The sequence below is a fragment of the Anomaloglossus baeobatrachus genome, chromosome 1 (genome assembly GCF_048569485.1).
Source record: "Anomaloglossus baeobatrachus isolate aAnoBae1 chromosome 1, aAnoBae1.hap1, whole genome shotgun sequence".
Taxonomy (NCBI): Eukaryota; Metazoa; Chordata; class Amphibia; order Anura; family Aromobatidae; genus Anomaloglossus; species Anomaloglossus baeobatrachus.
The window spans coordinates 384,259,799-384,273,204 of record NC_134353.1 but is presented as its reverse complement, the minus strand read 5'-3'; the positions used below and the strand labels follow the sequence as shown (position 1 = coordinate 384,273,204).

Sequence of the window (13,406 nt, the reverse complement as noted above, 5' to 3'; positions counted from 1 at the left end):
CTGAATGCCGCACTATTCGTGTGAGTAGTAAATAATGCAGCATTCGGGTTACTCGTTACTTTGCGAGTATTCCCTATAGACTTGCAGTGCACACACTATTCGGAATAAATACGCGAGTATGAGACAGTACTCGTTATGAGTATAGCGAGTACGAATAGTTAGGTACTCACTCAACTCTATTTCCAATATATTCTCACTGATTCGTTGGTGGTAAAATAAATTATTGCTTCTATAGATGGTAATCACTAGTTCCAACCACTTCAAAGATATATTATTAACACATGAGAACAGAATATTGGCATTACTTAGAACAGTAACAAAATTGGTATGCATTGATGGAAAGTCTCCCGTATAGAACTTATTTGTAATCATCATTAAACATAAGACTTAATTTTATTTTTTTAAAGTCTATGAGTGATGGCCATATTGCAGGCAGACTATTTTTCTGACTTATCCAGTACAGTAGAGCAGGGATTGACAGAGAAATGTATTAGTCTATGCTGATATCACGTTTTAGCCTCTTGTCAATGGATCCAAAAGATTTTGTCTGAAGCCCTGAATAATGGGATTTCGAAATGTGTGCTGACGGGGTCATTTATTGTAAGGATGTAGATGAAGTCATTGTCGGCTCTTTTGCATATAATTTTCGGCAGTACCTGCCAATTTGAGGGGGGCACCAAAGCGTCTTGGAGTAAGCCTCAAGTGGACAGATACAGCCAAAAATGATCTCCGAAAAAGGACAAAATGATTCTGCCTGCATCATTAAAGTCAATGGGCCTATCAGCACAAATGTCCGAATCTTGTTTTTCAGTGCTTCAGACACTAACTGGTTGATAAAACATGATGTGAATATGCCCTTAGATCAATACATCAGAATATTATCTTCTTCCCTAGAAATTTTGTTATGTAGGACTTCAGATGTTCAACAAAACAACAGCTAAATATCACTCATGCGAATGTCCGAATCTTGTTTTTCAGTGCTTCAGATACTAACTGGTTGATAAAACATGATGTAAATATGCCCTTAGATCAATACATTAAAATATTATCCTCTTCCTTAGAGATTTTGTTATGTAGGACTTCAGACATTCAACAAAGCTACAGCTAAATATCTCTCATCCGAATGAGATGACCACACACAGCAAAGTTTAATAGGGCACTGCATAAAACAGAAAATTATCCAGTGGTTTAGGTAAAAAAAGGAATATTCCAATAATTATTTATTCACATAAAAATTAAGAAAATGTAATTTTGTCAGGATCCATATTTTGGCTTTGCACAGAACGGTTTATAGCAGACAGTACATGCAGATTTTATGACGTTTTATTCACTGTCTACATTTCTTAGAGGTTTTATTTTCATATAAATAACATTTCTTCTTTATATATAGGAGCGAATTTGGTGCTGCCATCTTTCTTGTGGCCATTGTTAGCACACTGATGTCACTTGTAAAGCCTATAATCAATGCTTATGTCTTGAACAGTATAACCTTTCATATACTATATCTTCTGGTAAAAGAGATAAGAAAGTAAGTATTGTAAACTATTAAAAAAAAACAAAAACTGTACTTTGTGGAGACCAAACATTGAAAATGTTTCCATTTACATAAAGGCCCCGTTACACGCATCGATTTTTCGTGCGATCGCACTCGCCCCCATCGTTTGTGCATCATGGGCAATTTGTTGCCCGTGTCGCACAAAGTTGGTAACCTCTGTCATACGTACTTACCTCCCAAACGACCTCGCTGTGGGCGTCGAACATCCTCTTCCTGAAGGGGAAGGGACGTTCGGCGTCACAGCGACGTCACACAGCGGCCGCCAAATAGAAGCGGAGGGGAGGAGATGAGCGAGACGTAACATCCCGCCCACCTCCTTCATTCCTCATTGCCATCGGGACGCAGGTAAGCTGTGTTCGTCGTTCCCAAGGTGTCACACGGAATTATGTGTGCTGCCTCAGGAACGACGAACAACCTGCATCCTGGAATGTGACCGATATTTTGAAAACGAGCGACGTGTCAACGAGCAACGATAAGGTAAGAAATTTTGCTAGTTAACAGTCGCTCGTAGCTGTCACATGCTACGAAATGTCAAACGATGCCGGATGTACGTCACGGAATCCGTGACCCCAACGACATATCGCCCGATATATCGTAGCATTTAACGGGGCCTTTACAGTTATGTCCAAACTCCATGTAAATATTTCTGGTATTCAGAAATGTATAATGCAACATACAAACAATACAAAGTAGGCACCATTCACAAATACTGACTAAAAGGGAATTTCTCAGCAGGATCTAACACCCCAAACTATTTTTATGCACATGTAGCTCTTGTCAAAGAGAAGTCTAGCATTACCTTTCATGGCCTGTCTGTTACTCTGTTCATGAGAAATAATAATTCACATTGATATGCAAATGAGGCTGTAGATCTGAATCCTCTGTCACTCCAAGTTTTACTAACGGGCAAGTACACTTTAAGTTGTTTGTTTTTTTTACACAATAAAATATGAAATGCCTAAATGATGGGCACCATATATTCTGTGTCCAGTCCCAATTTACTACCCTAAAATACTGTAATATAATCAAATATATTAATACTGTAATTTGGCCTAATTTATATCTTTCGTTTCATTCTCAGGTGTAATAATCGTGACATTATTAATCTGACCTACGTGTCATTTTGGCTGTGGCTAGTGGCCATTTCCTGTTGGGTCAGTGATCGCCTTTTCTGTAATTTCTGGAAGGAGATTAACTTCTGCTATTTGCACAGCTTCTGGTAAGAACTGATCTGGTTTTCTGCAGTCATGCAATAAAATGAGTCATATTTTCAGCATGAAGGACATTGGAATCCCAGGTTTTTTCCACTTAGATACCACAGTTAAAAAATCACTGTAACCAAAGGGACAATAACACCATAAAGAGATCTAAAGTGGAACCAGCAATCCACAATTTTCTCATTCATTGTTCAGTTGAGTTTTCAGTATACCCATATTTCAATGCATATAAATGTATGAATGCACAATTGCCTCTTGCCTTGTTGCCCTACCAACTTAAAGACCCCATACACATTAGTCTTAAGGGCACTTTACACGCTGCGATATCGCTATCGATATCGCTAGCGAGCGTACCCGCCCCCGTCGGTTGTGCGTCACGGGCAAATCGCTGCCCGTGGCGCAAGACATCGCTTACACCCATAACACGGACTTACCTTCCCTGCGAACCGCCGTTTTGCTAAGGGGGTGGTTCATGCGGCGTCTCAGCGACGTCACACGGCAGCCGTCCAATAGAAGCGGAGGGGCGGAGAAGAGCGGGCAGAATATCCCGCCCACCTCCTTCCTTCCTCATTGCTGGTGGATGCAGGTAAGAAGATGTTCGTCGTTCCAGTGGTGTCACATATAGCGATGTGTGCTGCCACAGGAACGACGAACAACCAGCGGCATGCACCACCAACGATATTATGAAAAGGAGCAACGTGTCAACGATCAACAATTTTTGACGCTTTTGCGATCGTTGATCGTCGCTTCTACCTGACACATGCTGCAATGTCGCTAACGACGCCGGATGTGCGTCACAAACACCGTGACCCCGACGATATATCGTTAGCGATGTCGCAGCGTGTAAAGCACCCTTTAAGATGATTGAACTCGCCAATAGCAGCTGCATCAGCCACCCTTTGGGGTGTCTATCCTGTGTGTCGAGGTACTTATATAGTGCTGGGCAGCCCGCCTAATCTAATAGGATGGGCGTAATTAATAGGATGTAAGCCAAACACTGTGTGCATTGCACAAACCTGTGTAACTGGTGCCGTATGCAAACCCCATCTGTGTGCATGTTTAATACCAGCAACCACCCCCTTATTGAAATGGTAGGCTGAGAGTGGTTGTGTCATTGGTATTCTGCAGCTGTGTTGCACCCACCTTTATCATAAGGGGGCCTGCTGCATCCTGCTAGTGCATTTGCAGTTTGACCTGGTGGCTAATGGCTGTTTTTAGTGAGGATTTTACTCTACCTTTTGGACACATTTTGACTAGTGATGGGCAGACTGTAAAAGTCCAGATCCATGCAGTTTCAAAGGTGCCTGGTTGCCTGGCCCAGGATTCCAGATATTGATCTGAATCCAGCACTCAGGAAATTAAAAAAAATAATGGGAAAAATAAAGAAAACAAGGATGAAGCAAGCGCTTCATACTTACCGAGACTCCGTCATGGCTGTACGCTGCTCCCGCGGCCTTTCCTTCACTTCCTGGCCCCTCATCATTGCTCATCCATATGCACTACTTTCCCTGCCCATCGGCCGTCCTGGCGTCTGTGATTGGTTGTAGTCAGACGCACCCCCAGCCTATGTGACAGCGTCTGACACTAAGCTACTATTAAGCTCTAGATTAGTAATGGCAAGCATCTATGAGACACCCCTTTCACTAATCTGTAAGTAAAAGTAAATAAACACAAACACCAAAAAATTCTTTATTTTGAATAAAAAACAAAAAAACACCCTCTTTCACCACTTTATTAACCCCAAAACATCTCTGCAGGTCCGACATAATCCACACGAGGTCCCACGACTATTCAGCTCTGCTGCATCTGAACCTCACAGCACGTGATCATTGAATATGACTGCCATCTGTGAGCTCCAGAGAATGAATGAGCTGCATCGATCAGCGGTGACGTCACTCGGTGTTTGTCGGGGGTCGGCACTGTCAGTGTTAAAGGGCTTATAACGAGAAGTAACAAGGCACTCCCAGAGTAAGTTGAAAGATATATTTATTTATGTGCGTAACAGAGTGCGTAACAGAGAATGTTTTCGGTCCAACATTGACCTTCCTCAGTAGCACTGTATATAGAAATAGATAATGTGTATAAAATGAATACAAAATAAAATAAAATTGTATACAACATAAAGGAATAAAATTCATACAAAAAATTAGAGAACAAATATTCCATACATGTATCAATTGTACAGTATTCACAATATTCAAAATTCATTTTGAGTCAAGAAAAATAATAAATAAAATAAATCAAAGAAAAAGTGAAAAATTAACGAAGAGGAGGAAAGAAAGGAGGATCAAAGAGGAGAAAAAGGAAGATAGTGGAGAAGAGGATGAAAGAGGAAAAAAGGTATGCATGTTTGTGATGTATTTATGTAAAAACGGATATAGAAGATATAAGGAAACAGATATCCAGCATGTACTATTTAGGCTGAAAAGTTAGGAATAAAATAGAATGAGATTTGTCAGATAAATGTCATATGAATATGGACATCGGAGATGTAGGATGTGGTATGTGACAGTGTAGTTAAATAAGATTTGAGAGAATGAAATGAGTGTTACATGGATATGGGCATCAGAGATATAGGATGTGGTATGTGACAGTGTAGTTAAATAGTGTATGTGTTATATAGGTAAATGTAGAAAACTTAGTAAAGAAAGGAGGGTATAGATGTTCTGAAAGAAAAAAGGGGGCAGATATGAGAAAGGAATATGACAAGATGTCTGAAAACATGTAAGGTGAATAGAAGGGAGAAAACAGGAATAGGTAAATGAGTAAAGAGAAGCTCAGGGAACAGGAAGACAAATATCGCAAAAACGTGGTTCAAATACTGTAAGGTGAGGACGCCAGTGTGCTTACCATATGTGAGGGAAAACGTAGCATGGGCTATCAGGCGCGGAATCCACCGCTGCATGGGGGCTGCCATGACAGTGGCCGGAGGGGCCGGATTAAATAGGAGTGGTGATTGATTTGGGCGGTGATTGAGAGCAACGTGGAGCCGCGCGTGCGCAGTAGAAGCCATATACTGAATAGTTAATGCACTGAACAGCGCATGCGTGCAGCCCTCTGTGTGGCTGAAACTTCTAGGTGCCTGGGACAAGTGCTGGACTGCGCATGCGTTTGGAGATGAGTCGTGAAGAAAAACTATACAGGCACTGAGCATGCGTGGAGCTCTCCGTGCTGACAGATACTGTTGCAATTTTATTTTATTTTGTATTCATTTTATACACATTATCTATTTCTATATACAGTGCTACTGAGGAAGGTCCATGTTGGACCGAAAACGTTCTCTGTTACGCAAATAAATAAATATACCTTTCAACCTACTCTGGGAGTGCCTTGTTACTTCTCGTTATATGGCTTTGGAACCTGAAGTGCACCCCAATATTTTCTAAATCCACATGAAGGAAGTGCCATTTTCTTCTTAATATAGTGTTAAAGGGCTGGCGGGGTGTGGGGCACAAACATGTACTTGAACACTGACAGTGCCCGCCATGGGCAGGGGGTGCTGGGCTGCCTCGCATTCCCCAACCCCCAGCTGGCACTGTCAGTGTTAAAAGGCTGCCGAGGTGCTTCACGTCACCAGGGTGCTTCAGGTTACCAGAGGTCATACCGTAGGAACCCGGGTATTACCTCCAGTGAACTGAGTGATGTCACTGCTGCCAGGTGGGTCCCCCTTGTCAGTGTTTCCTGGAGCCTGGAGAGATAAGACATGTTTTTGGTCTCTCCGGGCTTGGGTGTAACAGAGCCAGGGCAGTCGTGGGACATTGTGTGGATTATGGCGGAACTTCAAGGGTCTTTTTCGAATTAAGAAAGAAGGGAAAGAGGGTGCTGTATTTTATTTCAATTAAAAGATTTTTCTATGTGTTTGTGTTTATTTCGTTTTAGTTATAGGATTAGGGATGGGGGATTTCATAGAACCTTACCTATCACTAATTCTGGGCTTGATGACAGTTGTGCACTGTCATTAACCCCTATTACCCTGATTGCCACTGCACCAGGACAACCAGGACAAGCTGGGTAAAGCACCGGTCTTGTCGCATCTAATGGATGCGACAATTCCGGGGCGGCTGTAGGCTGCTATTCTTAGCCTGGGGTCCCAATAACCATTGGACTCCCCAGGCTGAGAATACCAGCCCCCAGCTGTCAGGCTTTTTCATGGCTGGTAATCAAAATCTGTTGCAGTCAGCTGACACTCTGCCACTCAGGGTGAGGGCGCATCTGACTGCAACCAATCACAAGTGCCGGTGGGCGGGGAAAGTAGTACATATGGATGAGCAGTAATTAGCAGCCCAGGAAGTGAATGCAAGGCCTGGGAGCAACGTAGAGTGCATCTGCTCCCATCCCCCTATCCCTACTACCACCATTTTTAATTGCCAGATTATCATTCCCATAGATATATATGGGGACCAGAATCTGGCCCGGAACTAGAATTTAGAAACCAGATCACCGAGATCAGCCAGTCCCGGTTATCTGCGAGTCCGCTCATCGCTAATTATGACCATCAAACCAGCTGCATTAAGTGGACCATACACAGAGAACAGTAACAGCATGGCCATTCAGCTTGGGAGCTTTGCTCATCCCCCAAAGAACAAAAGGTTTTTCCAGGTTAAAATTACAGTAAATCTGTCTGACTCTTGTTTCCCTATATCAAAGTTATTGAGTTAAAGACTAGTCCACCAAATACACTTTAGATGGCCCTTAAATCCAGTTAAAATATCTCTTGTGCATTGGTAGCCTTGTAAATTTAGTGTTTGTTGCTAAATATTCATCTAATTGTGAAGGTTGCAATTCTCGTACCAATCTATAAATTCTATTATTCTCTTCATATAAATTTTGAAATCCCTAACCATTGTGCTTTTTACTTCTTAGGCACATCTTTATTTGTCTTGCCGTTGCACACATCAACACCGTGTTTGCCTATTTTGATGCTCAATACGAGATTCCTGAGTGGACTCCACAGCTTCAGTACTGGCCATTCAAGTCAAAAAAATTTGGTCTTCCTTACTTAGCCATCACCCAGTCAAAGGTTTCGAAGAAGAAGTGCTAGTTTTTTTTTTAATGATGAACTTAGGGGTCATTTGTAACTCTAATGAAGTCCAGATGGCCCGCCATGGTTGCTGCTATAGGTTTAATTTTTTTTTTGCACATTGCCTTCATAAATTGAGTTCCTTTTTAGTTCTTTATGAATCTTTGCATCTCTGACATATCAAATCACACCTTGGGCGCAAGGCTCAAGTTAACAGGCAAATAAGATTCTCTTATATAACAAGCCATACATATGACTAGAACTAATTGCTTACAATGTCTGGAAGCAAAAGCACATCAGTTCTGTATTGCTAAGATGCAAATGGGAGAGAACATTTCTACTATGTACAGTTTTTTTTATATTAATATAGACCCAACCATTGTCATACTCCTGCAAATAACTCATGTATTTGAGAGCTGAATGTGAATGTATTTAGATTTTTCTTGCAATATCAAAGAATGTTGACAAGGACTTGAGACAGATGCACTTTGTAGGGGAATATCTTTAATATTACCATAAGGCTGGGTTCACACTACCATATTTTCTCCATCTGAGAAAAACGGTCCGATCATGCTAATCAGACTCTAATCTGAGTGGGATCAATTTTCTTCTGAAGTGGAAAGAGGAAAAAATAGGTTCTTCGACTTTTTGAGTGCCATCGAGTTCTCATAGGCAAATTGTGCATGCTGCTATTTTTTTCGGACTTGTGACTTTTGCTTGGAAAACACTCACTATTCATAGTTTAAATTATAAAAAGAACAAGCCGCCACAAAAACGACTGAAAAAACTTCATGGAAAAACATTGCTGGCCTTTCCCAGAAGCCTCTTTGCCTTGGACAAGTCGGTCAATACACTCTAAAAGATTCCGTGTGCACATACCCTTATATGTGAACATAGTGGGCACTAAGAGACCCAAATGGATGTACAACATCTTCAGAATAGAAAAGTTGGTGAAATAGTGTGGGGATGGATGTGTTCCCGTGTTTAAAGGGGTTGACTGCTTTAGGAACATTTTAGGAAATGCATTAAATCCTAAGTAACTTACTAATATGCCTTTACCAGAGTTTTGCACTGTCTTCACTCTTTCATAAGCCATGTCCCCAGCAGAGTAACTAGAGTCCGATGGGCGCTAGTTCAACGTTTTGGTCTGCCCCCATATGCTGGTCAGATGTATGGACCATTGTAGTATTATAAATCCTATAAAGACATAGTTTCCCCCCCTCCCCTTTCATTATGTACTAATGTCCCCCATCCTGGGCCACTTCCTGCTAAATATGTCCTCCATCCTAGTTTATATGTCCCCATTCTGGTATATATGTCCGCCATCTTGGTATATTTGACCCCATCCTGGAATTTATGTCTCCCATTTTGGTATATATGTCTCCCATCCTAGTATATATGTCTCCCATCCTGGTGTGTATGTGCCCCATCCTAAAGGGCACTTTACACGCAGCGATATCGCTATCAATATCGCTAGCGTGTTTACCCGCCCCTGTCGGTTGTGCATCACGGGCAAATCGCTGCCCATGGCGCACAACATCGTTAGGACCCATCACACGTACTTACCTGCCTAGCGACATCGCTGTGGCAGGCGAACCGCCTCCTTTTTACACACAGCGTCACTAAGCGGCCGCCCAATAGAAGCGCAGGGGCGGAGATGAGCGGGACGAACATCCCGCCCACCTCCTTCCTTCCTCATTGCGGGCGGCCACAGGTACGGCTATGTTCCTCGTTCCTGCGGTATCACACATAGTGATGTGTGCTGCCACAGGAACGACGAACAACCTGCGTCCTGCAACCGTAACGACATTTGGGATTAGAACGACATGTCAATGATCAACGATTAAGTAAGTAATTTTGATCGTTAACGGTCGTTCGTGCGTTTCACACGCAACAACGTCGCTAACGAGGCCGGATGTTCGCCACGAATTCCGTGACTCCAACGACATCTCATTAGTGATGTTGTTGCGTGTAAAGCGGCCTTAAGACTCATCATGGTAAATATGTCCCCATACTGGTATATAATTTACAATTTGCCAATTGAAACTGAATCCCTAAACTAAAGACTAATCAAATAATATATAATTTTTAATTCATTTTTTTAAGATCATGAGATACATAAAATTCTTAAAACCACTGAACACTGTGATCTGTCTTGGATAGTCTATACAATCATTCTAGCCACCAACCATTATTAATCCCCGTTTAGGCTTGCTATTTTTATATCTTCAGTATAGATTAATACACATGTATTGTTTCAATTGTTAATGACCACAGCATTCTCTATTTAGAATTCAACTACTAGCCTCCCCAACATGTTTCACCACACTGGCGTCATCAGGGGGCAGAGACTAATACTGAATTACTATGTACAAACTGACCTTTTAAGGCCTTGGTCGTGACACATGCCTAATGGCCAATAAAAACCCTCATAACAGTACTCCAAAAAAGGAACACTAGGCGTATGGGACCAATCACTATAGGGGAAGTATACCTTGTCATTTTCTTCATAAGTCTGTTATTCGTTCTTAGATCTACAGTGGTTACGGAAAGTATTCAGACCCTTTTACATTTTTCATTCTTTGTTGCATTGCAGCCATTTGGTAAGTTCATTTTTTTCTCATTAATGTACACTCTGCACCCCATCTTGACAGAAAAAAAAACAGAAATGTAGAAATCTTAGCAAACTTCATAAAAAAGAAAAACTGAAATATCACGTTGTCATATGTATTCAGACCCTTTGCTTAGTATTGAGTAGAAGCATCCTTTTGAGCTAGTACCGCCATGAGTCTTCTTGGGAATGATGCAACAAGTTTTTCACACCTGGATTTGGGGATCGTCTGCCATTCTTCCTTGCAGATCCTCTCCAGTTCCGTCAGGTTGGATGGTGAACGTTGGTGGACAGCCATTTTCAGATCTCTCCAGAGATGATCAATTGGGTTTTGGTCAGGTCTCTGGCTCAAAAATGGTCACAGAGTTGTTCTGAAACCACTCTTTTGTTATTTTAGCTGTGTGCTTAGGGTCATTATCTTGTTGGAAGGTAAACCTTCGGCCAAGTCTGAGGTCCAAAACACTCTGGAAGAGATTTTCTTCCAGGATTGCTCTGTACTTGGCCACATTCATCTTTCCTTTAATGGCAACCAGTTGTCCTGTCTTTGTAGCTGAAAACTACCCCCCTGGCATGATGCTGCCACCACCATGTTTCACTGTAGGGAGTGTGTTGGGCAGGTGATAAGCAGTGACTGGTTTTCTCCACACATACCACTTAGAATTATCACTAAAAAGTTCTATCTTTGTCTCATCAGACCAGAGAATCTTATTTCTCATAGTCTGGGAGTCCTTTTGTGTTTTTTTTGCAAACTCTATGCAGGCTTTTATATGTCTTGCACTGAGGAGAGACGTCTGTCTGCCACTCTGCTATAAAGGCCCAACTGGTGGAGGGTTGCAGTGATAGTTGACTTCGTGGAACTTTCTCCCATCTCCCTACTGCATCTCTGGAGCTTAGCCACAGTTATCTTGGGGTTCTTCTTTACCTCTCTCACCAAGGCTCTTCTCCCTCGATTGCTCAGTTTGGCTGGATGGCCAGTACAAGGAAGAGTTCTGGTGGTCCCAAACTTCTTCCATTTAAGGATTATGGAGGCCACTGTGCTCTTAGGAACATTGAGTACTGCAGAAATTCTTTTGTAACCTTGGCCAAATCTGCGCCTTGCCACAATTCTGTCTCTGAGCTCCTTGGACAGTTCCTTTGATCTCATGATTCTCATATGGTGTGACATGCACTGTGAGCTGTGAGGTATTATATAGACAGGTGTGTGCCTTTCCAAATCAAGTCCTAGCAGTTTAATTAAACACATCTGGACTCCAATGAAGGAGTAGAACAATCTCAAGGAGGATCACAAGGAAATGGACAGAATGTGACTTAAATATGAGTGTCTGAGCAAAGGGTCTGAATACTTATGACCATGTGATATTTCAGTTTTTCTTGTTTAAAAAATTTGCAAAAATCTCTACATTTCTGTTTTTTTCTGTCAACATGGCGTGCAGAGTGTACATTAATGATAAAAAAATGAACTTTTTTGAATTTACCAAATGTCTGCAACAAACCAAAAAGAGTGAAAAATATAAAGGGGTATGAATACTTTCCGTACCCACTGTATCTCTCATATATAACTATGTGTATTGGATAAGCTCACCATTCTCATGATCCCCTCCCAACCTCCTTGATCCAATCCGGAGCTATTCATTCTATACAGTAAAAACTTTCCTATCTCCATACTGCTAGTTGTTTCCGGGACCTGTGATGTCATTGCGTATGCGTCGGGTAGGTCAATTCCTCTGCGCCTGCTCCCGCACTTAGAAAAAATCATGAATAATCATTAGCAATGCGCATGTGTTAGAACTTCGTCTCTCTCCTAACCCTTCGTCATACATCGCATGCTCAAGGATTTAGACAATTCAATCTCTCTTTATCCCTAACGCGCATGCGTTCAGATTTTGTCATTCTTACTACTATCTAATATTAGTGTGCTTGCGTCGACAGTTAAGCGGGCTTTATACGCTACGATATCGTTAATGAATTATCGTCGGGGTCACGCACATCTGGCGTCATTAACGATATTGCAGTGTGTAACACTTATGAGCGACCTTAAACGATCGCAAAAGCGGTCAAAATCGTTTGCCACGGAGAGGTCGTCCTGAAACAAAAAAATCGTTTTCTGCTTATTAGCGATGTTGTTCGTCATTCCTGCGGCACCACACATCGCTGTGTGTGACACCGCAGGAGCGATGAACATCTCCTTACCTGCCTCCACCGGCAATGCGGAAGGAAGGAGGTGGGCGGGATGTTACGTCCCACTCATCTCCGCCCCTCCGGTTCTATTGGACGCCTGCCATGTGACGTCGCTGTGACGCTGCACGAACCGCCCCCTTAGAAAGGATACGGTTCACTGGCCAGAGCGACATCGCAGGGCAGGTAAATCCGTGTGACGGGGTTAAGCGAGGTTGTGCGGCATGGGCAGCGATTTGCCCGTGTCGCACAACCGACGGGGGCGGGTACGATCGCTTGCGATCTCGCTAGCGAGATCTCAGTGTGTAAAGCCCGCTTTAGTTCATTATAACATAAAGAACGGAGCTGATGCTCATACACTTAGTGCATTTTTGCCTATTTTATATATTACAGGTTGAAATATGAGGTTCACTCTCCATATTAGTTAATTTAACAACCAATTTATAAGCTGAATAGATATTTATATGTAGTTGATGTTATTTGCTTTATAATAAACTATATATAATATATAATAGTGACTCCTCCATAATTCATCATGGATTGTGTGATCCTAATAATTCATACTGACTGGTATTTAAATATTGATGCTGTTCTTTATACTGGAATCACATATACACAGTAATAGTTTCTTTGTAATTAATTACATGATATGATCATCATATTCATATATTGTAATCTTTCTGTATAGAGAATGACCCTTCTCATTTGGTTATGATAGGTATCAGTTCACGAATAGTACACCCCTATTAACACACTATATTAGTTGGTCTTCATAAATCGAATTTAATTTATATAGTGGGGTTTCCTCAGAAGTTAATGAAAAATAAT

General features: G+C 41.8%; 1 protein-coding gene across 1 annotated transcript in view; it reads left to right on the top strand.

Moving 5' to 3' along the window:
- ACER1 (alkaline ceramidase 1) overlaps positions 1-13,090 on the top strand; it is a 46,955-nt gene extending 33,865 nt beyond the window's left edge. Inside the window, exons 5-7 of the mRNA XM_075352534.1 lie at positions 1,391-1,528; positions 2,637-2,774; positions 7,636-13,090. Of these exons, the coding sequence (XP_075208649.1) occupies positions 1,391-1,528; positions 2,637-2,774; positions 7,636-7,813 (454 nt within the window). The 3' untranslated portion in view covers positions 7,814-13,090. The remainder of the gene's footprint in view (positions 1-1,390; positions 1,529-2,636; positions 2,775-7,635) is intronic.
- The last annotated feature ends 316 nt before the right edge of the window (positions 13,091-13,406 follow it).